Source organism: Oenanthe melanoleuca, chromosome 1A (assembly GCF_029582105.1).
Source record: "Oenanthe melanoleuca isolate GR-GAL-2019-014 chromosome 1A, OMel1.0, whole genome shotgun sequence".
NCBI classification, from domain to species: domain Eukaryota; kingdom Metazoa; phylum Chordata; class Aves; order Passeriformes; family Muscicapidae; genus Oenanthe; species Oenanthe melanoleuca.
Genome location: NC_079334.1, coordinates 3,241,841 through 3,269,175, shown reverse-complemented (window position 1 = coordinate 3,269,175; position 27,335 = coordinate 3,241,841). Strand labels below are relative to the sequence as shown.

The 27,335-nt window shown below is 40.2% G+C and overlaps 1 protein-coding gene across 1 annotated transcript in view; it reads left to right on the top strand.

The window, feature by feature from the left end:
- CACNA1C (calcium voltage-gated channel subunit alpha1 C) overlaps window positions 1-27,335 on the top strand; it is a 419,556-nt gene that overhangs the window by 249,708 nt on the left and 142,513 nt on the right. The window contains exons 6-7 of the mRNA XM_056511189.1: window positions 16,313-16,474; window positions 17,683-17,879. Of these exons, the coding sequence (XP_056367164.1) occupies window positions 16,313-16,474; window positions 17,683-17,879 (359 nt within the window). The remainder of the gene's footprint in view (window positions 1-16,312; window positions 16,475-17,682; window positions 17,880-27,335) is intronic.

Genomic DNA, 27,335 nt, shown 5'->3' with positions numbered 1-27,335 from the left:
TGTGCAATCTTTTCAGATAATAAGAAGGGAATATTCAGGATTCTTGTGATTTCAAGCATAAAATCCTTTAAATGATTGTGAAATCATAGTGAAGTTTTGGTGCAATAAATTCTTGACTTTGATGGGAATTCTGTATGGTCGCGCATGTTGATTTTGGAGGGAGAGGAAATTTTTCATTAAAATTGCCTTTTCTTCTTTGCATGTGATGTTCAGATCAAGAGAACTGGGAACAATTTAGAAGAATACAGGACAATGACACACTCACATTCTCTGTTAGTCTGATTTGCTTAAATTATTTGTAATGCCTCTGAGGAAGTCCTCAAGCAGCCTTCTGTAGTCTTTCACCCATTTTCTTGTTTATAATGCAGCTATGAGTAACTAAGTCTGGTAGTTCCATGGTGGAGGTGGAATATGGACATGACAATGTGGGAAAATTATATCATTGAGTTTGTTCTGGATGGGACCTGGAGAGAGGGGTGGTTGAAAAGTGCCATTGGTTTCCATGATTATAGCAAAGAGAGATGTAGTGAGCAGAAAAGGAGTAAATCTTTTCCAGAATAGCTGTAGGGAGGGGTTTGTTTATTTTTATTTGAGGATCTTGCTAGATTGGTGTCTCAAAGTACTTCTGACCTTAGTCATGGAAAACCCTGGAGTTGAGTTGCCATAAACTCTGTGATATCAGTGGTTCTGATGCAGGCTGAGCTTAGCTGTGTGCTTGGTGCTCTTGGAGGGCTTGAGGAAGATGAGGGAGCCAAGCCTGGCACAGTTCATATCCACATGCATGTACCATCTCAATCCCAGCACAGACTAACAGTCCATTTGTGAGTTTCTCATCAAGGATTATTTAATTTGTACCAGAACAGAGCCAGGGAGCCTGGCCCAGACTAAAACAAGATGCTAGTTCAGTGTGAAGCAAGCAAACCATCAACTTCACCTGACAAATACCCTCTGTTAATCTTTCTGGTTCTGACTAGGGACATATTTGTTAAATCAGCTTCTTGGGGGCCAGTGTGGCTTTAAAAAGCTAATGCAGCCTCAATCTTGACTGGGCATTTTTTAATTGTACAAATGCCTGTTGATTAGCCTAGAATGGGTGCTATCACATCCATATGTATTAGAGTGTAACTTTCCTCATGAGGTCTTTTAGATGAGATTGCCTAAGATAAGCATAAATAGCACATTATAGGATTACATTCCTAAGTTTAGGTCTCAGGTCCCATTCAATTTCTGTCTCTGAGGCAGTGGGTGAGTTACCAACATTGCACTTGCAGTGTTTTGCCATCTATAAAGAAATGCTTTTTGCTTCCTTGCCCTTCCAAAATGCAAAAAGCTTTTCCCCTGTAAGGAAAAAACCTGCCCAGGTTTATCCTAAAATTCCATTAATGTAACATGCACTGCAATTCCTTCTCACTTAACAGACTCTCTGTGGATCTTTTTATTAAGGATCTATTTATGATCCTCTGGGTCACTGGCAGGCCTCTTCTGCATGGAAATTCCAACATCTGCTGCTTGGCTTGAGGTCCAGATCTAACTACCACTATTTGGGAAAAAAGTGTGTAAAAGCACAGTGATTCCTATAAAACAAATTTTGGAAACATATGGTGAATTTTTACATGCAAATCTTAAACACATTAGGATTGGTCTTGGGAAATAGTTTGTCTGAGGTGGAGAGATTGGCTTGCAGCATGGAATAATTTTTTCCTGAGTCACAAGGAGTTTACATGGATTTTTTTTTTTTCTCTCTGGCACAATCTGTAGGAAATAATCCAATTTAAGAGGGACATGTTTTGTATTCAGGTTCATGCATTTAAAGATCAGTCTCAGCATATAGAGACTTTCCACATAAGTTTGATTTGAGATGGGGGAAAGGCATATTAATTACCCTCTAAAATAAATCACTGGTGTCTGCATTTTGCAGATTGAGAGCTGGAAACAAAAGTTCAAGATTTAACACTTCCAGAAGTGGCTTCTAATTATTTATGTGTCCTATTGGCTAGACATTTAGGTCAACAATCCAACAGCTTCAGATAGATGGATAGAGGTTGTTAGGAGCTCACAATTCCTTTTTTCCAAGTCCCATGCATGCTTAATTCCTGGGACCTGGCTGTCTCTTGCCAGTAAATGTCCTAACCAAGAAATGTCCAGTGCAATTAGTGGTTCATGTGCAAGCAAAGCTGCTTCACCCATGGGCAGAAAAGCAAAAAATTACCTTTGACAATCTTTGTTAGGATCAAACTGTCCAAGGCCCCAGATTATGCTAGTGCCTCCTAAAATCAAAAGGGTTTGAGATGATGAATTCAGCAAAGCCTGAAGACTGCATCTGGATGACAGTTGTAGGAGCATCAATATTTCATAATCTTTAAGAGAACAGATGACTCTTTTATGCTTTGTGGTTGTATGGACATTCACAAGACCACTGTCAAAAGGAAGAAAATAGACATTTTGTTCAAAAGATAAGACAGGCATTTTTTTATCCATGTCACAAAAAGCAATTCTACCATCATGGGAGAAGCTTTCAAAGGCACTCAGTTCAAAGTCTTTGGGTTCCCAGTACAAGTTTGAAAAATACTGTTAAGTGTTTACACATTTCCAAGAAATTCCATTGGAACCAGTTGAATTTGGTTTGAGGGTTTTTTTTGGCTTTAGATTTTTTTAAAAGTAGTTTGAGTTCTTATCCAGAGAACTTTTTTTTGAGTGAGAGGTACAGTTCTTATGGTGACTGTGTGAGGTATGTAGCAGACCAGTAGATTAGATTCTTCCCACAGCTGCCATCCCAGTGCTGGCAATTGCTTTGTGCACAAAACAGAGTTTCTCAGCTAATTAGGCAAACTTTTTTTTTTCCCCACCACTTTTTTTTAAGTCTTACTCCTTCTGGAAAAATGGACCACACTCAGTCCTTCTAGCCTGGCATTAATGTTGTGGAGAAATGGTGATTATTTTGCAAAGATGATTTAGGTTTCATCATAGTAAATCATTTGAAAATGAGATCTAAGCACTTGATATCATTGATGCACAGGCCAGATTCACTGTTCAACTGTTCTGTTACTGCCATATTAACACAGTTCTTGCAGTGCACACTTTATTTTTGTTGCTGGAAGAACTTTACTGCTGGAGTACCAAGCAGTCTTCTTGTCAGGAAAACTTCACATGTGTTTTAGAGCATCTGTCTTAATGTGTGGCATTAAGATCAATTTAATGGTTTGAGAAAGGAGAGGGAAGGAAAACAATTCCCTTGATGGACATAAGTAGACAAGTGCAAAATCAGCATGTCCACCAAAACTTAATCACTTTAGAGTCTTGGAAACCTACCCAGTATCTCCTTTGGCAGGAGCATAAAGCAGTGTGAAGCTTTCTAGGGACAGGATGGAGTCAGCCCTTCTGTGCTGAGGGTTTTCTGTTGATTGCTCTTCTCTCTTGGTTTTTATGTTATTACATATCTTAAAACTTGTTTGAGACATTTTGTGCTTCAGGAGGGCAAAAAGAAGCATCCAATTGGCCAGTGAAGAAACATGATCCAATTAAAAGAGAAAATCACTCCTGGCTATTGGAAAGGGCAATGAGTTACTCCTGCACAAGCTAGCTCATGCCTTTTTAACTTATTAAATTCCATTTCTATCACCTTTATTCGTGCCACTCAATTAGGCCACCTCATACATTCTGTTCATTCTCTTTATGTTGCACTTTGTCTTAATGTAACTGCATTTTTGCCACTGCTCATTGTCCATCTGATATTTGCCAGACTTAATTGATAAGCTCTCTAGACAATTTGGAAGTCATATGATTTGAGTAGCTGCTGTGCTCCATATTTGTGTTTTGAACAAAAACTTCTGCTGACAACACAGATTTATATGGGCAGAAGACCCTGATACTCTTAATTAAGCTAGAGAGGAAACTTGACTGTTCTGCTGGAACAAAAACTTCCATGTCTTTTTTATTTATTTATTTTTAATTTTGAAACAACAGAAAGCTAATCCTGTGATGTCTTCAAGCTTCCTGGAGTCTTGTAGCAGGAGAATCACTCAAAGGCAGTGTAGGTGCCTCTGGAGATGCAGCAATTAAATAATAAGGAAAGAGAAGAGCAAAAGGACCTAAGCCAAACCCTCCTCATGACAATGAAATGTCCTTTTGTTAGTGACACAGCACCATGTAACTGGCAGAGTACATTTTTGAGTTAAAATTAAATAAGACCAGAATTCTAATATGTGAAAGCCAAGAGATTATTACCTTTACATATATTTAAATAATTAACTAGAACACACACTTCTTCAAGATGATGCTTAAGTCCATGATTACCCTAAGTTTATGAGAAAATTGGACAATTTCAGACAAGGTGGATGAAAAATTTAGGCATTTTTAGATTTTGGTCTGTCTCATGGCAATTAGTAATCTGCCCTGAAATGCTCTATTAAAATGTGTAATGCTTTCTCAGTCTCAGCAGTGTTCTCTACCCCATTTCTCATGGCCACAGTCATCTTCTATCCTTATCCCAAAGTCTCTGGCATTAATTAAATATTTCTTTGAACTGCCTTTCCTTGCCATGTCCTGATAGATCTGAGCCATCCAGGTCTAGATATTGATATTTATCTATGAATGATGCCACATTCACCACGTACAGCAGTGAAGAAGAGAAGTAAAATACACCCTGAGGGCTCTCTGGGGAGAGGGAAGGTTGTGCTCATTTGGAAAATGCTGGATTGGCAAAGTCACCCAGTTGCCTTTATTGTTAATTTGCCACATTATCACATGTAGATGAAGCAAGGAAATCACAGGATTCACTGGATTTTTTCTTGTCTAGGTGTTTTTGTGGGGCACTGCCTAAATACATTGTGTGTGCTAAATTAAAGTCAGGTTTTTGTGGAGAATTAAGAGCAAAAGCTTTCAAGTGCTTACAAGATATTGAGGTCATAGTCTGTATTTTCCAAGAATGACTGTTCTTAACACTAAGACTGGCAATGTTCTTCTCCCTGTTTTCAAGGGTTATGTTCTAATCCAGTAATCTGAAATCACAGGGGAATTCTGTCTGTATGGGCTCATAATTCAGTGATACATCCCCCTGAAAGGAAAATATGGAAAAATATTTGTAGGAAAATAGAGTAACTTGCAGAATTTAAGTCAGCAGAGACACGTCAGAGCCACCATGGTCATCTTTGTAATGTAAGACTAAGCAACTGCTCTATCTCATCTTTGATTCCAGGACTTGGAATTTGCTGTTGAATGATTTATAGCAAAATGAGTGTTGAAACAAAGCACATTCAATGCAATGATCTGATTTTTTTTTTTTTTTCAGTGCCCAATCAAACTTTTCAACTGTAATTTCTCATTATTTTCTGTTCTGTGAGAGAAGATTAGCACTATGTTGTAGAGTGGAGAAAATAATGTAGTTGAGGTAATAAACACAGAGAATTCAAGGAATCCAAAATGAAATCTCTTTTGATAACCATGTGGTTTTGGAATATAAATTCCAATAAGTGTTGAGCCATTGACTGTTTCTATATGTTGAATTATTAATTATTAAATAAATAATAATAAAAATAAAGCTGTATAAGGAAAAAAATAATATACTTGGCAGTTTGCTGCCACCAAGCCTAGGGGATAAAGGTCCTTGACAACACAGGGAATTACTTCATATACATTCATGCAAAATTTGGCTTCTAAATATTGGTTCTGCCTCAAATTTTGCTGTTGTTGCATTAAATGATGTCAGTTTTTGCCAAGCCCTTTTCTCCTGAGCTCCAGGAGCTGTAGCACACGTGCTGCCAGGCAGAAGTTTTTCATTTTTTGAACAGGAGTTCTCAAACCTCTGTCCCATCTCTGCAGCACACACAGCACCATGAGAGGACAAGTTGCACCACCTTTCCCATGTCCTTGCCTCTCTGTTTTTAATCCCAAGTGGCCAATTTGTTTTGCTTTCATTGCAAATGGGGAGGGAGTGGATTAGAAAGGATAGAACAGTCTGAACTAAATGTCCTCATTAGGCTTGTTTCTCCATAACTCTACACATGCCTGCAAGTCCTTTACTTGCTTAGGTCACTTAGGTCAAGTTTACTTTATTCACTTTGCTTTATTCACTCAGGTCAAGTTACTCAAGGGAGTAGCTTGATACCAGTGTAGCATCTCCCTTAGGTAAGGGTCATCCCTGAGAGCAAAATGATGTAATTTGTGGCAGGAGAAGTTAACTCTGTGTAGCAGTGGCAAAGAAGGGTTTATCCTGCTAAGGAAGATTACTCACAGGGGCACTTTGTTGCTCTCATAAAGATTTCTCTCATATTTAAGGAATGCCAATGGAAACAGGGAAATATTTATTTGATCCTGTCTGTGTAGCTCTTTTAAAAATAACACTGGCTACAAATCTACCCAATAACTGCCTCAGCCTTTTTTCTTTGCAGTTACTGTGCATGCTGGCATGATTATTCAGCATGTCTTCACAACAGAAAAAAATCCCAATATCATATTATGGGACCACATCAGGGTGTGGGCAGTCCCTTCCAAATGAAGAAAACAAACCCCATGCTGACATCAAAGAGCAGAAGGAGAGATAGTAACAACTTCCAGAAGGGCTCTGGATGGATCAGACATTTCTAGTACCTTTTTTTAATTCTTCAAGTAATGCCCAGAGCTCTTGTTCAGATTGGGTGTGGGGCACCAGGTCTGAAATGCCACCAAGATGCTCGTCCTGAAGCATCTCAAAATCTGAGAATGCCATCTGCTGTCTCCTCAGCAGAGTTTGCAGTGTATCTGTGCAGATTGGAGCTGACTGGTACCAGCAGGAACGTGCTGGGCTCCCACTTGCTCACTTGTAATTGCTGTCACCACTCTGGGGAGGGAAGATTTGGCTGTTCCACATCAGGGCAGGAAGGGCATGATCTGCTTTGGGTTTTTCTTACCTCTCTCCATCTTCTGCATCTGATGTTGTCCCAAGCTTACCACAAATTTCATTGCATACTTTGATTTCAGCTGGCTGAATTTTGCATTGTTGGTTAATTTAAGATCATACAAGCAATGATTTGAAGTCCTTTGTTCATTTTCTCTAGAGTGACTGTGTGTCCATTAATGTGCTGCTGCCCTGATGGGACTTTTTAACATTCCCTTCCTCATCCTGTCCCAAGGATGGGGCTGGCACACACACTGGGTGGCAGTCAGCTCAGAAGTGGGACACAGAGAGTTCATTTTGCTCAGGACACAAGATAGTACATGGATGTTCATGACTTGAATTACTTCTGTCTGTCCAAGCCTTCCTTGTTGGATGCCTGTGGTCCTTGTTGTGATTTTCACAGAGCATTATCAAAATATCAGCAAAGCACAGAGCAGCAGACCAGTTATATCATGCTCTCAACCAGTGAACGCATTTTAAGCCTGCCAATAATTTTTTTTTTCAGTGATGATCTGAATTTATAATCATATTGCATCTTGTACAAGTGCTATAGTAGGGGAAAAAAACAAAGCATGAATTAAGTACAGGCAAAAATGAGGAAATAATATTTTTAAGTTTCAATGTCTACATAAATCTTGGGAGAGCCTCTCTCTTCTCTTTAATGTAGATTTCTCCAAAATTAGGTACTGCCTTCTTAGATATGTCTGTTGGCTATTGCTGTGCTAGATGAGAGCACAGGCATGTTGGCTGGCATGAACAACTAATAAACTTTTCAATGCTTAAGATGTTCACAGATGGAACAAATAATTGGTTCTGATCATGGGGAAGTGTGGAAATGACAGCCCACCTAACCTTGCCCAGTCTCCTAACATTTTATCTAAATTTTCCTTGTGCCAGGGAAAAGGGAAGGAGATCAGACATCTTTCTTAATCTCCCTTTTTTTCCAGAAGCAAATCCAATTCCTGTTTAACACATGTAACAATAACCTATCCCATATGTGTTTTGCCCTTTGTTGCAACTATTTTTTATGAGTTGTTTGAGTAGCTATGCCTCTTATTTTTTTCAGTTTTTGATTATCTTCTGCTGGTTTGCCCTGCCACATCAATCACAGTTCAGAAAACATCTGCTAACCCTCTGCAAAGATTCTTTTTTATAAATTTCTGTACTGCTAAAACAGCTCAACAGTTTCACATCAGAAGCATTTTTGACAGAATGTAGCTCACAGGGTAAAAGAAATAGAAGAAATTATAAAAATTCTATTTTTGTCACTTCTTTCCATAGGCCTTACTAAATGTTGTTTTCTTTAGCAGTGGAAATGGGCATAGAAATTCAATTTCTTTACAGGATTACCAAACATCCTCTCTAAACTTTCTTCAAGCATCTCATCATTCAACCACACACCATCCTTGCAGGGGTGTGAGAACTGGGGCATATCAAATGCTCTTCATCTCAGAAGTCTAATCTGTTTGGGGTGGTTATTTTCTATTACTGCTCACCCATTAAGCCAGCAGCCTGTCTGATATTTCTTTTTTTTTTTTTTTTTTTTGCATTTGTTTTTGGGTTTGGTGATTGGTTGTGGTTTTTTCCCTGCAGTAAGTTGTTCAGGACATTTCTGCAATTGGCATTTGCTTGTAGGTCGTTGCTGTACATGTTTCTATTTGTTTTAAAAATTACCAAAGAATAAAGTTCCTTTGAATCAGGTTTGATGTCTTGGTCAGCAATCAAACCAATTCATCCAGGTATGAATACACACAGGCTTTGCAAAGCCTGTTCTAAATCTATCAGTTCTGGTTTTTAATATAAACAGCACCCAATGAAAGAATTTAGCATTGAATCTCACTCTTCTTCTCACAATATAGGTGAAAATTTAAACTCAGCCTCTACCCCAACTTTTGCTTTTCATATGCCAGTGCTGAGATTATTTCACTTTACAACTTTGGAGGAAGTCAAATTCCTCTCAGATTTATATTTGTATATTTCTTTATCTGTCAAGAATTTTATTTAGCTGTTTCAGATTGATTCCCCCTTGAGAGCTTATTATATGTAAAAGGAAATTAAAAATAAATAAATGTTTAATTCCAGTGAATTCTAGCAATACACACACAATCTGTACAAAAAGCCTTTGAACTGTGCAAGTTGTAAAGAGAGTTGCAAAGAAAGTAAATACCAATACAGAACCATTCTTCCTTCTGACAAATACAACTTTGTGAAAACAGCAACCATTAATTTTTCTGTCCAAACATACTGGGGCTGCCTACTGAGCTAAAGGACATTTTGCTTATTATGTCAGAAAGTATTTTTTCCCCTGAAGCATTTTATTATCTGATGTGTGCAAGCAGAGTTTTAAGTCTAATCAGGTTTATAAAAATCAAAAGCAACAGTTTTACTAATGGGGAAAAAGAAAGGAAGCTGGAGTTTTAGGTATTCTGAGATGGGACTGATTAACCACTGAGTTGATAAGTGCCTAAATCCACTCTTTGCTCTTAAAACTAAGAGTCAGAGTTGCTCAGATTTGTCTGGCCATGTCTTTTTTTTTTCCATTTGTTTAGGAAGAGAAAACAAATCCCACACGTGCATCAAGGCAGTAACAAAGCAATGATCACACTTTGTGGTGTTTGAATCATTTTTAGTTACCTGTTCAGGCAGCTTTCTATTGCTAGAGTCTCAAAATTCTCCTAGAAACCCTCCCTGACAGTGACTTGAAAATGTCACACTGCATCTCTCCAGAGCTCAGTCCCATCTGTACTCATTATCACCATCCCAAGTTGAGAGGTTGGGTGAATTTTCTTCTCTATTATTTCTCATGTGCAGTGTTGTACTCTACACAGTCATCTAAACACAAAGTTTTAGACTTTATCCAGTATTTTGCTGTAATTCTTCTATCATGAGAAGCTTTGTGTAGCTCACAGTATTTGCTTCCCAAGAGAAAAGGATCCAGCAGGAGCTGGGTTTGTTGTGGATTTTGGGTTTTTTTCTGCTGATCCTTTCTCAAAGGATGAGGCCAGGGTGGTATTGCAAAACCTGGCAAACATAAAACATTTGTGTTCATGTGCACATGCCCATTTGTATGAATCTCCTTGCATGTGATTATTCTGGTTTGAGAAGCCAATGGAGACATGGTTTGAAAATGCAGGAGTGAGAAAATCGTGAGCAGATGCCAAAACTTTCTCTTTTTTTTTTCTATTTTTTACAGCACGTGGTTTTGAATTGAGTGCTTGTATCTGTTTAAATGGCATTGCCTACTCCAAGGTAGTCACCCTGCAGCTTGAAAATTTTCTTTCCTATTTCTTTTCACATCATCTAGTTTTCTGTCCTGTGCTATCTTTCCTTACTATTTCAAGACCTTCCCTATAATTCTTGAAATAGAAATTACGTCTGCAGCCCCAAGAATGCTGGGCTACACCCACAGAATTTACTTTATCTACCAATCTGCCACTAATATTTTGAGAATCCAGCAAGACAGAAAAAGACTACCTCCCCAAATTGCTATTGTACAGCTGTCCTTAAATGAACTCTGTGATATGATTTCCCTTTGCAACGCTGGTGAAGAAGGTCCTCAGTGCTTTTTTCTCACAGATAATTGTAGATGTACTTATCTAAGATATCTTGCCATGACTGTGGACCTTTTTGTGCTAAAACTGTCTGTTGTTTCCCAGGCTTCTTTTGAAATTGCTATAAAACCTTTCATATTTATGAATATTTAATATTTTTCAATTTTCTTAGCCAAAGTCTACATTTATGAAGTGATAAACATCCACTCTGGGGAGTGTTGCTGGTTATATTGCCTGTGCTTTGGAAATAGAGCTGTAGTGGCAGTCTCTTGGTGCATTGTCAGAAATAAATGTGATTTGTGGCTGGGGATGGTGCATCAGCTCCACAGTGGTTCCCAGAAGTGATCTGACTCAGGCTCTGTGCTGAGTCACAAACCCTCCCCTGCTTCCTCCTTGCTTGCACAAAGTAGTAGTTCTCTTCTGAACTATTAGCAGAAAAATAATTGCTTCCCCCACCCCTGGCTGAAGTATGAAAATGTGTATTTTTGTGTGCAGAAGGCAGAGGAGGGATGGTCCTGTCCTTTCCCTTTTATTCCTGCTCCCTTCTGGGAGGTCATTTCTATGAGGCTGTGCCTGCTCATACTCCTGGTTCAGGTAAAACATATCCCTGAAAAAACGATGGAGGAGCAGACTCAGGATATGCTTGAAGACCTGGACATGATGGGAACAGGAAACTGCCCTGTCCAAAATTGAAGATGTGAAAATTGTGAGAGAGGACTTTGCTTGGCAAGGCCTGAATGTTAGTTCTGAGACCAACATCTCCAGAATAGTTTAAGCTCTGCCTGTGGAGCTCAGTCACTCTCAAAGCAGGTGGCAGGCAGAAGTCAGCCCAGAAAATGGGCTCAGATGAAGGGGTGGCTCAAACTGGTCATGGTGTGGTGTCCCTTGGACAAAAGCTGCTTGTCCTGATAATTGCCACAGCACTTCTGAGGTCCAAACAGCTCCAAAAAGTGCATTGAGTGCTGCAGGAGCAGAGCTCCTGGTACTGAGTGTCCTTGCAAATAAAATAAATCATAACCTTGGTGGTCAGGATGAGATCTAAAAAATATTTGGGAAGGTAAGAAACCACAGCCCCAGGTGTGGTGAGTGAGGATGAGGAGGATGGAGGCAGCCCCAGGTGTGGGTTTGAGTTGAGGGAAAATTCCCCCATTTTCATCATCTTACAGCTCAAATTGCAAGGGAATCCCTGTTTTCCCTTGGCTTTAAGGGTTTAAATTCAGAGGAAATCTTCCTTTTTTCCAACATTTGAAGTATTTAAATAGAAGCAGAAAGGGCAGGAAAAGAGAGGAAAAATGGCAGGAAAGAAGAAGTGAAAAGTGGTGGGAAATGTGAGATGAAAAAAGAGAGAAAAAGGGCATGAGGGGTACAAAAGGACAGGAAACCTAAGGGGAAAGGGAGGGGAATGCATTAATTAATTGGGAATTTATGAACATCACAGTGCAACAAAGAAGAGATATTGTCTTTTTGGGAAAAAGCCTGGCAGAATCAGACTAAGATTTTTCAGGTGTGAAAGTTCAGAGTCTTGGCAAAAAAAAAGGCAAGTTGGGTGTTTCTAAGAATTGTCTTACTTTTTATAGGCAGGTCTTTCTGGAGAGGAATTCTGTATTAGCAAACCTACCATTAATTTCCTTGGACATGTTCCACAGTGCAACAATGCCAAGTGCATTTTAGCAGCTGGGTCTTTTTCTTGTGCCATCTTGCTAAACATTGGTTGAAATCCAAAAAAGCTTGTAAGTACACAAAGAGATGTGTAGGTAATCCCATTGCTTTAGGTGCAGACAATTGCAGGCTCAAAGATAAAGCTCATTCTTCAGGAACTGCCTGAATCGATGAGACAGCAACCAGCCCCTCTCATCATCTTCCTGAGAGAAAAACACAGCATCAAATAATAGCTCTAAACACCTGCAGCAGCCCTAAAAGTCCATTTCCCATGGCTTTGAGAAAGATCAGTGTTACTTGGTATAAGCTTTATTCCTCAATTTTTCCATAGTCCCTCTTCTTCCCTGTTGTATTCTAAATTTTTGGGTTAATACAGTCCTCTGGAGGCTAAAAAGGGCTTGACCTGGTATAAAAAGCAATGTTTTTCTCATGTAATAAATATTTAAAAGGTTTTATCAGTGTAAATAAATGCTAAATTCTGTGAGCCCAGGGAATGGCATTAACGTGTTTTGCTCACTGAAACATTCATGGAATCAGTGTCAGCCAACAGAACACAGCCAAGAGGATTTTTTTTAAAGGTAAACTGAAGTGCTTTTAAAATAAATACTGAGAGTTGTTTAAGATCTTCAATTATTAACAGAGGAAAAGTGTGGGCTGGAGAAGTGCAAACAATCCCTTTGGTTGCACTTTCCCTAATCCCTGTGCAGCTCTCAGTGTCCAGCCTGCAGTGAGCTCCTCAGGGCAGATGCTGCCCCTCTGACAGATGTCTGCAGAGAGTCTAGCACACAAACAAGTAGATTTAGAATGCCAAATATTTGAAAACCCTTTATTTTTATATTTACTTCTCAGGACTTAAGTTCAAGACCTTGTGTTTATGGTTGGCCAGTGCTCTGCAAGCAGCACTGTTAAAAACTTGGCTCTGCTTTGGAAAGCATTATTGGCATCACCTCCTCCAAGTGCAGAGGCCAGCTGTGCAGTCTGAGCAGGTCACTCTGGTTTGGTTATGACTATCAGCTGCACAGCTCACTGCCAGGAGTGCCAGCCTTACCTCCACAAGTGAGAAAATAATTCCAAATAGATGCAATGGTGTGAGAACCTGTGTGGGGTGCTGCCTGTGCATTGCACCATGTAAAGGTCAAGAGCATGCATGAGCTGGGATGGAGAAACCATAATTAAATCAGAGTGCCAGGTGACCTGATCAGGCTGCAGACTCTGGATTTAAAGGAGGTGATGTCAATAACTGCTTGGCAGAGAAAGAGCCCATAACAGGGGCAGAAATCTCACCACTGCTTAGAAAAGTCTTTGTGACTGCTCAGGAATGCATCTGCACCTCTGGGGCTGCAGAACATAGATTTGTGTTTTGAAGCATGTGAGGTTTTTATTTAAAAAGTGACTCTGTTCCACACACCCATCTTCCCCCATCCTTTAATCCCTCCTCATCTGCTCTCCCTTTGCCAGCACAGAGTTTTCCAAGTGTCTGGGCATGGCTCCTGGTGCCATTCCTTGCAGGAGCTCTGTGTTGCAAGCAGCTGCCTGACAGAACAAAGCAGTTTGCAGGCAGCAGCAATGTGGGGAGCCTGGTGATGTGCATGGATCTCTTCCTTTCTGCAAGCAGCATCCATTGCATCTCCTGAGGGCATTTATAAAGCTGCTGCATGGTTAGTGGGATTTTTTTTAAATTTAGAAACTCTCTGAGTACTTTGATGGTCATGTATTTAAGTTTGGTAATTATTGGAATCATCTGGATTTAAAGCAGGCTGCCCTGAAGGGACACAGCACATCAATCCATGCTAAAAGCATCCAGTACCTCATGTCCTCTTCAAAGCTGGCTTATTATTCCCAAGAAGCTTTTCTCTAATTAAGCTGTCTGAAGGTACTGTACATCTTCTGGTGGTGCGTGTTCCCCTCCATCTAAACATCATCTCAAGCTTATGGTGCAAAGCTTTGTTTTCACAAACTCTGCTTTGTTAACACAAAGGGGGTTGCTTTGTGCAGATATTATCTTCTCTGGACATCTGTAGTAGGCTGAAGCACTTTCATGGTGTGGGTGTTGATGAAGCTGTTTTTAAAATTAGAGAGCTCTTTTGTTCATCCTCAGTACCCTCTCAAGAGTACTGGGTATAACCTAAGATGAATGTTAAAATTAATTTAAAATAATAATTAAGGGTAAATTACATACAAGCTGGTATTAGAACTCTTGAACTCATGAGTTTGGCTGCATTTTGGATTATCAAGTCACTGAAAAGGGAGGATGTCACAACTGGCCAACCAGCCTGAGTCCCCAGTGGCCTGGGACTGCTCTCCAAAGGGCTTTACTGGTCCAGTTACATAAGCAAGGTAATTACATAATCAACCACACTTCACTTATAAACTTGGGATCATTTATAACTGTGGTGGCCAGCTGTAGGCCACCACAGCAGCCCTTTATTTGCTTTTGTGAAGATTTAGTTGAAGCAACAAATATTTCAATCTGCAGAGTTTGTGGGGGTTGTTTTTGGGTTTGCAGCCATCTGCAGTATTTTAACTTTCTTGTGCTTTTGTATTTGTTTGGTAGAAGGTGAGACATTGTTTTAATTTTAATTCCTGACCCATGTAAAGAATTGGAGCAGTGCTGGTGTTGACTGCACTTCATTTTCTGTGCATATATAGAATTTGTAGACCCAAAGACATGGGCATTTAGAGGAAAAGGTTGACTGCCTCATGTCAGCACAGAATTTATTTTTTTTTTCCCCCCCAGAGATATTGCTTATCCAGAAAAGCACCCAGAGGCAACTGAGCAAGCAGAGTGGCCCACTTGCACAGGATGTTTTGATGCTGTCAGTCATGCAGCTCATTTAAGAGTCTCTGTGGAAGCCAAAATGTTTCATGCTGAAAGGCACTGCCTTTGGATAGGTAACTGAGAACAGAGACCTGTAGACACCTGAAGAAGTGCTCTGATATCTGAGATGTTAGGATCCAGCCAGTTGTGGCCAGCAGGCAGTGAGGGATGCTCTGGCCAGGCAGCTGATGCCACTCTTGGCATCAGGAGCAAAGGCAGCCTCAGCCTTAGCTCTGAGCTGACAAGTGGATTGCCTACAAGGCAAAGTGCTTGTCAAGAGATGTGTCATCCTCATTAGAAACTATTTAAATTAGGGTTTTTTTTTAAAAAAAAAAAAGTCTAAGATCTTAGATGATAGATTTTAGAAGTTATTAGTTATCACAAGCTCTCTTGGCAGATGTATAGCCGACATTTACAACTCGTGAATCACATTTTTCAAAAATCACAGCTAATACCAACTTCTCTGAGGAGATGACAGCATTTGCAGGAGACATTAATGACTTCTGGCTCTCAGTCATTGCAAAATCATGAGCTTGTAATTGTTCTGATGTGGCTATTTGTAGACTATAGATTTCTAGAGGTCTCTCAGTACTTCCATCATTAATAACTTGCCAGTGACAGGGATTGCCATCATTCCTACTCAGTGATAACTTTAATATCTTTGTAAATGCAAATCCTTACTAAAGGCTTGTGAGGCTGGCTTTATTGTTCTGGTTTTACAAAATGAGGGGAAGGAGACAGAGGGAGGCACATGAATCTGCAGCTTGAGTCAAGTGCATCTGAGGGTACAGCAAAACTTGGCTACAAGTCACCTTCCCTGGGCCATTCTGGGAATGTTTGGCTGGCTCATGATTAGGACTTTCAACAGTCTCATGCCTTAACAACCATGTAATAATATTTTGCTCATTTCTGGGCAGCCTCTGTTAAAAGGTGATCCATAAATCGTGGGACAAACCCAGCACTGCTGGAGCAGAGGAAGGTGCTAAGAGGGCTGGGAGCTCTCACTCAGTCTGGGTTTGGGGATTCTTGGGCATCCTTGTTCAGGCCTGGCTGTTCTTTGTTTTGTTTAACTCTTCTCAATACCATGTGTGCAGCACCTTAGGGCAGCTTTTCAAGAACAAGCAATAGCTGATGTATTCCCTCCTCAGGATGGGGACATTTTGGTGACAGGTAAGGGAATAACCGTGTCACTTTGATCTGTGTGGTAAGTTTTTGAAATGTTGGGATCATCTAAGGAGAGTTAATCTGTAAATGCACATCTTTACATCATCAAGATAATGAGTTTAGGTGATCAAGACAATGAGTTTAGATGAAGGGGAACAAAATGAAACTGAAACACTACTGTGCAATTTGTAACCACTCTGAATTTTGTTCTCTTGCTGATATAAGTGCTTCCTTCTGTTTTCTCTGCAGGTCTCCAGGTGGTTTTAAATTCAATTATCAAGGCCATGGTCCCTTTGTTGCATATTGCCCTGCTGGTGCTGTTTGTCATTATTATCTATGCCATCATTGGACTGGAGTTATTCATGGGGAAGATGCATAAGACCTGCTACCATGTGCAAGGGGGACTGATAGGTAAGGGGAGCACACACAGACATACAGAGATTTTCCCATGTGTAATAGAGCACTTATTCTGGCACAGGAGATGGGTTGAGTTATCTACTGCTTATCTACTTAGAGATTTCACAATTTGGCTGCTGCAGACTGAGCTACACAGGAGATGGTGTCCCAGAAATTAGCAACTCATATATTTTATTATTAACCTCATACACAAATGCATCTTTGTTTTAAACCAGTATTATTGTAAAGGAATATATAATTCATGGCATCGGTATCTTTTTTTTTTTTTAGTCACAGGCTGCAACTTCGGTTAGAAGTGCCACCAGAAAGAAAGCAAAATTAAATTAATGGGAAAAAACTTTTTTACATCAAATCCACCAGGAAATGTATTTATTTCAAATTATTTGGAGAAAGAAATATTCATATTTCAAAATAATTCAATTGTGCTGTCACTCATCAAACCATCTGTTCATTTTTGTTTGATTTATTGATCTTGAACAGCAGCTATTTCTCATGTGGTAGAGGGTATTAATGCCTAGTACCCAGTTCAGCTCATATGAAAATAGTGTACAGCAGAAAATTGTTTCAGAAGTTCTGCATTTTCTGCTTTTATAATGTTGGCAGATTTCATTCTCTGGAAATGATGATATAATGAACTGTCACTCTGGTTTGCATCTTTAAAGTGGGTGTATTTTTCTCCATTCTGTCTGGAAGTATTTACATTACAGCATCTAATTCTGATATTACTGTTTCTGGCATTCTTTCGTGATCAGAATGTGATCACAGTTTTTAAAAATTACATTGTTTACCACATAATAAGATGAGAAACAAGCATAATTACCAGCTCCCCTACAGATATATACATACCTGCATCTGTTAAAAATGTAGCACTCCAGGACTGACCGGGGTGCCAGGTCTCAGCAGCAACAGCTGACCACGACATGCAGCCTGATGGAACACGATGGGCTTGGTCTAATGCTCCCTGACATGCTGACAGGCATGAATTCCTCCTCACAGGAGGGTCTGCTTTGGGAAACAAAAGTTTTGACTATAAAATCTGACAGCTTGGCTGTTATTTTTTTGTGAGAGGAAAGCGAAGCGCGGCAGCGAGAAGCGTGTGCGTACTCCTGAGAAATCCGTGCAAAACGCATTTGTTTCAATCTGACATCCTTCCACTGGCTGATCAGTGTGTCACACGCTCTTTGCCCCTTGCCTCCTTCCAGATACACCTGCAGAGGATGATCCCTCGCCCTGTGCCCCCCAGTCTGCCCACGGGCGGCAGTGCCAGAACGGCACCGAGTGCAAGGCGGGCTGGGAGGGACCCAAGCACGGCATCACCAACTTTGACAACTTTGCTTTTGCCATGCTCACCGTGTTCCAGTGCATCACCATGGAGGGCTGGACAGATGTGCTCTACTGGGTACGTATCTGGAAAGCACTGGGAGTCCTGCTCGTGCTCACAGCTCTGTTGAACTTGGGGGCTTTTGCTTTCTTGCTGGTTTAGAGTGGAGGCATGGTTGCTAGCATGGAGCTTGAATTAACTCAGCTTATCTCAATGAAATCAAGTGTAAATGTTGACTTTCCATTGGTATTTTAACTCTGAGTGATAGCAGATGTCTTATTGATTTGGAGGTTTGCAGTGTCATTGAAAGACCCTCTCTGCAGGAGTGAAACATCTCATACATGTCCAGATTGCTGATGTAGAAGAATTTGTGACAGACAGCCATGTGCTCATTTGTGATACAAAGGCTCTGCACTCTTCAGCTCATGGGTTTGATGAGAAAGGCCTCACCAATTCCAGCAGTGCTCCTGATTATGACTTTTGTCATAGAAGAATTTATTCAAATGCTATTAGCTTTGATACTGGTATCAATCATACTCACATGTTTAGCCAAAATGTAATATTACCTGTAATATATAATATAAATGGAGTCTGATCTTGTCCTCTAGCCTAATTCTGGGCATTTCAGCAGCTTCAGTTTGAATTTTTTTAATTCCTAATGTGTTAGGACATTCACTGCAATACAACTGTACTACAGGAGTTAATATCAGGTTTAGCTTTCACCAGTAAATCACAAATAAATGTGTTTCTGGATGCAGCTGTGGCCATCAGCTTTTGCAGCAGTATGTTATAACCTAGGACTTTCATTCACACACAGCACAGTCCTGTCTGTACAAGACTAACCCAGACCCAACCTGTAAATCTGGCATTCCATGACACACCTGGTTCTCCAGATGTTTGGATGTGTTAAAATGCAAGATGCAGTTTGACTCAAGAAGGCTCAAGGCACACAAAAGGATAATCTGGACTGAGGCAGCTTGCACTGTTAGTCAACTTCTCTCTTAAACATGAGCCTGAAGCTGCCTTCTACCCACCACTGATTTAGAGTTTGCAAGATTTCCCTTTGAAGATTTAGCTTAGCTGCAAAGGATGGTCTCTGTGTGGAGCAGCTAGAAGTTGCCTCTTTATGTTCTTAAGCTTAGATTAGAATAGTGACTATAGCTTCCTTTGAATGCCTGAGATAAAGGGCAGAGATCAAACCACAAGGGGTCTCAGAGAAAAAAAATTGCCATTGCTAGAATAGAGGGTATAAATTAATAAAATAATGAAGAGCAGAAGTTAGTCAGAAGAGAAACTGGCCAAAACTGCTTCACAGTTCAACTATGGCTACATATAATATACCTGTCTTTTTACCACATTTAGCTCACATTTCTCCATGCTGTGTGTGATTGAGAAGATTTATTTACAGGGGAAACAGGAGAGACTAAATGATGTCAGAAGAAGAAATTAAAATAATTCTGGTCCTGTATACCATTCAGAATTGTGAAAATTCTCCACAAGTTATCATCAGTTTCTCCAAAGACATGGGCTAAGAAAGACCCTTCCAATTCCCACCCTTTAGGGCCCATGAGTCATTTTAATGACTTGATATGAATCATGTTTAACTCATTATCAGCTATCTAACAACAGCAGCCAAAAGCATATACTCACTTCCAAAAGATTTTCTACCATGACTGCAGCAGGCAATCTGATTTTTATGGTGTCCCTGCAGCAAACTGGGTTTTAGTTGTTGGCTTTTGTTTGGTATTCAGCCAGGTTTTTTTTTCTTTTTCCACTGATTTCCTGAGCTGTTCTTATTTTATCTTTAGAGACAGAATGCTGATCTTAGACCTTAAATTAATACAGATTGATGGTCATTATTTCTAAGGGCATGCATATAGGGAGCCTTTTAGATTATGGCATTGTTAGAATGCTTGCTGTGGGAAGAGCAGAAACATTTGTCATCATCAGTTCCCAGTTATTCCCAGACAAAATGACAAAAGATAGGAGTTAACACTGCAGAAAAGAAAAAAGTCAGTAATTGAGGAGGAGGGAATTTATTTCATGAAGTAAAAAAAGTATCACCTGTGTTTAAAGACCATGAAATACAAAGTTTGAGTAAATACCTGAACTGAGCTGGGAGACATTTTTGGTTAAGCTGCTGGAAACAATCCTAAGAATTTTTGAGCTATTGTCCCATATGGCAAAGCAGACAGAACTCAGCTCTGCTCAGTGTTTGCCATTTGGTAAAGGAGGTGTCTGAGGTGTTTCCTTCTGCAGAGGGGTCTGTGCCATGCTGGGGCAGGTGCTGCTTGGGCACACCTAGGAGAATCACCACTGCTTTCATATTTATGTGTAGAAACAGCCTCTAAACACTCACACTGCCATTTCAGCTAATATCCAACCAGACCTATTGTGGTTTATACAGTCAGGGTTAGAGTCCATGGCAAGGGCATTCCTGCTTCATTTAGCCAAAAGGAAGAGTGCTCTGGATAGAGGAGGATAGAAAAGATGCAACATTTCAATTGCTGAAGAATTTTAGTGAGTGAGGCAGGATGCAAATATCTATCTTAACCTCACTGTGAGCCACTCTTTCCTTACTGCAGCCTGACTCATATATTACATTTTTCCCAGTCTTTGCCTTTTTGGCTGAGGAGGAGTAGACTTGTCATAGACAGCCCATTGGGAGCTGCATCTCCACAGGGTGCAGAGATAGGAGGCTATTCTCTTCTCAGCTCTGAAAGATCCCCTGAAACCACAGTGAGGTCACAAAAATTAAATTTTGCTTTATAAGGAAGTAAACCTGCACAGTTATTTAAATTAGAAATGCAGAGTTTGTTGTCCATTTTACACTGAAAGCACAGACCAAAAAACAGTGTAAGAAAATTTTGACTGCAAATAGGACAGTTTTGCAGACAAAAATTAAATTTAACAATATAAGCTAATGGGCTAATATTTAAAAGTGCTGAGCATTCAAAACTCAAGCAGACTTTCATGTTCCCAGCTCCTCTGCAATTCAGGGTAGATAACAAGGTTTGAATCTGGGGTCCTGCTGGGGTCAATGGCAAAATTCTCATTAATTTCAAAAGGTCAGGATCTCACTTTGTGTTTTGCAAAACCTTGATCGTGCTGTTGAGATTTCTCACATGCAGTCATAGGACAACATGAGGACTTACAGATGCCAAATCAAGACCTTGGTGTCTGTTGAGATTGGTCTTCCAAGGACATACATGTGGATGCAAAGGGTTTTCTTTGCTCCCTTCCTAAATCTGCAAATGTGTCCTGACCTAAAACTCAGCAGAACAACAGATAAAGCTCTGGGCTGAATTATTTGGCTGGAAGTGTTGAGACCATGGAGCAATTCCCTTGCTTTGAACTTTCCTATAAGTGCTTCTCAATTATATCTTCTTATTTTCATTAAAAAAAAATAAAAAAAATAAAATCAAAACACAACCCAACTTTTGAAAGATACCTAGACCTCTGCATTCTTCTCAGTGGGAATGGAGGGAGCTTAGCACATTTCAGCATTTGGCAGTCATTACATGAAGCCAATGTCTGTCCCATGCCACAGTTTGCAAGTTTTACAGCTGCATGTTGGAAAGTTGGAAAGCTGTGTGACCTTCCACAAGCCCTAGACTCCTAATTCACTAAATAGCTCTTCAAATTTTAACTCCAGTTTCCTGCTTCTTTCTTCCTGCTTCCCTGTCCAGGCTTTCCTGGGTAGGGAATGCTCTCTCCTTTCTCACAGAATATTCTTTCCCAGCCTGTGATTCACATCCTCACAAAAAGATATCAGAGACAGCAAAGCAATAAACTTTTATTTCCACAAAGGGCTTGGCATCACTAAGATCAATACATTTTCCAATCTCTCTCTCTCTCTTAGAAGATAAGATTTGTGAGTAGATTGGTTTCTTTTGAAATAGGAAAAAAAAAAAGTTAGGGAAAACAGTTTGACACTGCTATCATGGAAGGTAGGATAATTACTTTAAAAGAGCCAAATTTTTAATGTGAAATAACTATGTTGGACAGGAAAATCTGTGCAAAACAGCCTTGCTGGCTCCTCACAGAAGAATTGATCTTTGTTGAAGGGAGCATTAAGTGTTTCTACAAACACATCTCCTGTACTGCCTCACTCTTACAAGTTTATTTTGCCCCATGGGAAATGGAACCACTGAGTAGACAGCACCTCTTGTAATATATCCCATTATAACTTTTCCTGTGCATTATAGAAGGATTTGAGGTCATTATTCTGAAAACTCTCCTTAATGAATGATCAGCCAGCATTAGCAGCTCTCTTGGTGCAGGCACCAAGGTCCATTTCTGAAGACCCACCCATCCTGGAAACTTCCAGCAGCAGATGAAAATCCACATGTTGCAAATTGAATCATTTGGTATTTTGTAATCAGCCTCTGCTGCAGTCCATTGTTTTGTATTGTCTTGTTGACTAAGGAGGAAAATTAATCTCTGAGCAGTTTATAACATAGTGTTTACATATTTGTAGGCATTGTTTGTCTTCACTTAATCTTTTTCTAATCTGAGGAGATTCAGTTCTTTCAACCTTCCCTAATGGATCTTTTTTTTAATTATTTTTCATCAGTTTGCTGTCCTTCAGGGGAAGCTTTGTTCCTGAGTTAAATACAACTCAGCCAGTGCCCTGCTCTAGAAAGGTTTTCATCTTTGTGTGAAATGTGCTCTCTGCAGCTGGAGACTGTGACACTGCATGCAAATCCATCCACTGCAGCCTCAGTTTTACACGCCTGGTCTCTCCACTGCCCTGCAATTGTACATACAAATGAAAACAAAGCACAGGGAAATTGGAAATTGTTGTATTGTTCACATAGCTGGGCAGTGGAGAACCTGGTCCTGAGTTGTTCTGCTTGCCCCTTACAGCTTGAATTCTAGGATTGAGTAATTCTGCTTGATCTGCTTGAAGAATATTAATAATGAGCAGCCCTGAGCCTGCCATCAGTTTTGGAGTCTTGGCTCTGCCCCATGTCATTTGGACAACACTTGAGAATACTTGGTTGAGTCTCCGAAAATAAGATGCAGCTCCTCCAGGAACAATTTACCTCAAGGCTCTAAATGTAAACTAAAGAGTGTGGTATTATTATGGATGGGCTAAGGCCAAGCCTGGATGACATCCAGGCACTAACCTGTCCCTGGAAGAGATGTCCAAATATTCAAAAAAATCTTTGTTATTCTTGCCCAGCCCCTAGGCAAGAAAATGAGTTAATAGTCTAGAAAAGTGCAGTGCAGTGAGGTTGAGTAAGTGCAAACCTTCAGGAGCATCATATCCCCAGCAGAGAGAAGCACAAAGATGCAGAGATTAAACAGAACTGTCCTGGAACTTCCCTCCACCTCTCAGTCTTTGAGATCATACTTTGAAGAGTTGCAAAATCAGCTAGAAACACGGGCTTGCAGTCACCCTTACAGTTCCCTTCATGAAATCAAAACAGAGCAAGTTGAACAACAGATGTAATTTACTTTGCTGACAGCACTGACAGATTCTGTGAGCTTTTCTCACCCCCCTCCTCCAGCCTGTTGCAGCCAATGAGGAAGATGTGAGAAATTCAGAGGTACTGCCACAAATGCAGAGCTGCAACCCCCAATTTTCACCAGCTGTGTTTTTCCTTCTAACCCTTTATTCTTGCAGCACTTAAGCTTGAATTAGTAAGGCTTTTCATAAAAGAGAATTATCTGATTCTAAGAATATATCTGTCTACATGTTTCCATGGTGTTTATTCCCCATCCTCCTCTGCCCCTCCAAGAAAATGCTGGGCTTTTATTGTTGTGGGGTTGAGAGTTTTTTGGGGTTTTTTTTATCATTTTTTTGGCAGGGGGTTGCATGAATGTGAAAAATTTGCAAAGAATAAGCAGGCAAGTATGAGCAACAGAGGTTATTTCATCTCCATCTGCTGCAGCAGTGGTGGGTAAGGGGAGAGGAGCCACAGTTCAGAGCACTGAAGGGCCACAGCATCAATGCACTGAAAAAGCAGTTTCCACATTAATTTGCATAAATGCTGACCTCAATCTGTTTTCCTTTTCCTCCTTAACAACTGCACATGCCACCAGTACTGGTTGCTGTACCACTGACTTGAAAGTGAGTAACAGCAGTGACTTATTCACTGGCACCTGCCACGAAAACCTGCTGCTCAACATTTGTTCAACACATTTGTTGTGTGAGATGAAGTCTTTATGAGCCCTTCAGAACTCAACTTTGGACTGCTCAGCCCTCTTCCTCAGCAGAAAAAGAAACTCTCTATTAAAAATAAGTTTTTTTGGGGTTGGTTATGGGAGGTGTTAATAGAGACCCTCTGCCCAGTGCTCCTGTGTGGGAAGGACCTTTATAACAGCCCTGTCTCTCTCTTGCCCTTTCACTTTTCTTTCTTCTTTTGCTTTTCTTTAGACTGTATCCTAATTGCTGCTGTCTAATCACCACAGAGACCTCTCTTGTCTTTAATCTTTATTCTTTTGTCCTGGAGCTATAAAATTAAGAGCTAAACTGCTGGGACATTTCTACACAACTTGGGATTTTGAGTGCCTCTGTTTTTGGGTGCACTTCTTGTGCCCTACCACCAGTTTTATCAAGAAAAAAAAAATATCATCAGTTTTGTTAGCTGTGGACCCATATCTACTAGACAAATTCACAAATAACAGACTGGTTCATTATCTAGATCCTGGGAAAGAAAAAGACAAGGAAATATGCCCAAGGTCAGGACACAAGTCTTGTGTCTAGAACCATTTATTAAATTATTGTTTATTTTGAGTTTAACTTGTTTCAGCATCTTGCTTTTCAGACAAAAGGCAATACAACTAAATCTTCACCAGTCTTACTGTGAATATTAAATCCTTCCTGCCTGCAATTGGAATTGGTCCATTAATTGGCTTTATTCATTGGTTTCTGAGGGATTTCTGCCTGGGCAGGATTTGAGGGCTCAGTGTGATGAGTGAAGAGCAGTCCCAGCACAGGCAGGGCATGGAGCTGTTGGATGAGTGCAGAGGATGATGTGGAGATGATCAGAGGGCTGGAGGAGCTCTCCTATGAGGAAAATCTGGGATTCTCAGCTCAGAGAACTGAGGTTGTTCAGCCTGGAGAACAGGAGAGATCCAGGGGGACCTCCCAGCACATAAAAGGGGCCAACAAGGGAGCTGGAGAGGCCCTTTTTACAAGGGCATGTTGTGAATTAAAATGGAAAGTGGGCAGATTTAGATCAGATATAAGGGAGAAAATGTTGAGCTTTGACAATATTTCTGTGTGCCTATCAGATAAAAGCTCATTATCTGTGTGCCAGGAGTTCTAGATATTGTACATTTTATTTGAGAATTTTGGGTGTGATTTCACAATTGGAAGCTGGATTAATTACCTAAAATGTAGAATTTTTTTAGGATCCCCAGATTGTGAGCTGGATACAGAGGAAACTGGGATATACTGATCAAGTACAAAATAATAATTGGTAGTCTTACCTTCACTTATTATAGAAGGTGGTGATTATCTACATCTTACAGTGCTGTTTTTCATAGTCTTTATTTTTAAGGACTTAATTGACTATGGAAATCAATGAGTAGTGTGCTTGTATATTCCTGTGCCTGCAGCAATCAGTGCTGTTCTGATGTAGTTGTGGAAGAATTTGCTATCAGTCTACACTGAGATAAATAGAAGCATTTATAAAACAGTAATACAGGCAGAAAATCCTTTCTGGATAATCAGCCATGCAAATGTAAACACAAAACAAACAGAGGTGGGAAGGGACAGCCCAGAATTCTAAGACAAAATGAACTTTTCAGATTTGGAAACACCACCATCATAGGGGATATTTTTATTCTTGAGTTGAGCACTTTATTCTTTTGGAGTGAATTTCCAAAGACTTTAAAGGGCAAAAAGGTTTTTGCATAACTGAGTAGCAGTAAGAGATGGAACTGCTGCAGTGGCTGTGATGAAAGAACTGTGGCTAAAAAGCCTTTGGGCTCTTGGGTGACTCTCAAAGCCCAACCCTTACCTTTTAAAGGGAAAAACAAATGTTGTACACACTTATAAGTGTGAATACTTACATATAAGTGTATACTTCTATATATAATAGTTATATATAAGGAAATATAAGTGTGGGAATAAGGCAGCTCACACAAAGCTCTGTGGCTTTTACCTCTGGAGGTCTGGATTCAAATCCTGATTAAGTCCCATGAATCCAAGCAATTTTTGGAGGTTACTCTCAGTCAGAGAGAGAAAGGAGAGCCTGCATGGCCATGAAGGTCCCTGGCTTTGGCAGAGCACTGCAGGTGCACCCATGGCATGAACTTCCACTGCTTATGGATCCATGAGGAGCAGAATAAGCAGGACAAATATCATCTATATCAACATGCAGAATGGGCCAAGAGCAAGGGCTGGGCAGAGCAGACTGCAGGATGTGATTGTGGGAAGTCCTGCTCAGCCTGGGCATCACATCAGTGTCTGGCCTGTTCTTCCCCCACTGGTCTGCATGACCCAGACAGCTCCAGAGCAGACAGAGTGACCTGGGCCACCACTGAAAAAAAAATCCACTCACCTCTGAGAGAACAGTTTTGGTGGAATTTTTACACCCTCAAAGCACAGCAGTTTCAGCATGCTCTAGAGTGTGAGTTGCTTTATCACTTGGCAGTAATTGAATTTCAGCATTTCACTTTTGGTTAACGTGTTCCATGTTAAACTGAATTGAGATACATTCATTTTTTTATTTTTTTTTTTTCTCTTGTACGTGTTAAGCCTGGAGAAAGTGAGTGAGGTGGCAAAGCAAGAGTTTTATTGGAGCTTAGAATTTTTCTTTGATGTAAATGATGTTTTTAGTGCAAGTTCAGAATCCCTGTATTGCCAAACATGCTGCAGAGATATGCAGCACCCTCCAGTTTTCACAGAAAAACAGAGAAAGCACAAAATTCCAGGTGGATGGGAGGACATATAAATTGTACCTTCCTGATTATTTTTGTTTCCTCTCCCCTAGCTGAATAGAGGAATTTTCCAGGGGTAGTTGTACTAACAAAATTTAATATGCTGAGATTTTGTCAGCAAATCCACTCTTCAGATAGCTGACTTGCCATGATGGTACATATCTCTATTAGTGCTAATAAAAGTTGCAACTTTCTGAAGACAAAAGCCAGTAACACTGTTGGGTTTTTGGTTTTTTTTAAGTGAAGGGAGAGCCTGTTTTTCCTCTATTTTGAAAAGTGTGAAGTTAGATGGCCTTTGCCATCTGTTGAAGTTGTGCAGTAAACTTGTGTGAAGGCCATTTGAAATCCCAGATTTAACTAGGACACTGCTAAGCACATTATTTCCCCTCTGGTGCTGAGCAGGGTGTTGATTCCAGGTTGGGCTTGATCTTTAGGAGCCTTTTCCAGGCTTAATGGTTCTGTGATTTCCTACCTCTCCAGCAAGCACAAACTGCTGTGTGGAGAAGCACAGGATCAGGAAGTGTTTTCAGCAGAAATAATTTGCAGTGGGAAACAGCTCAGCTCAACCATTGTGTGCCACAGACATTTTGACCTGCTGATATTTGAATGCAAGCTGTAATTCTCTTCCTTACCCTC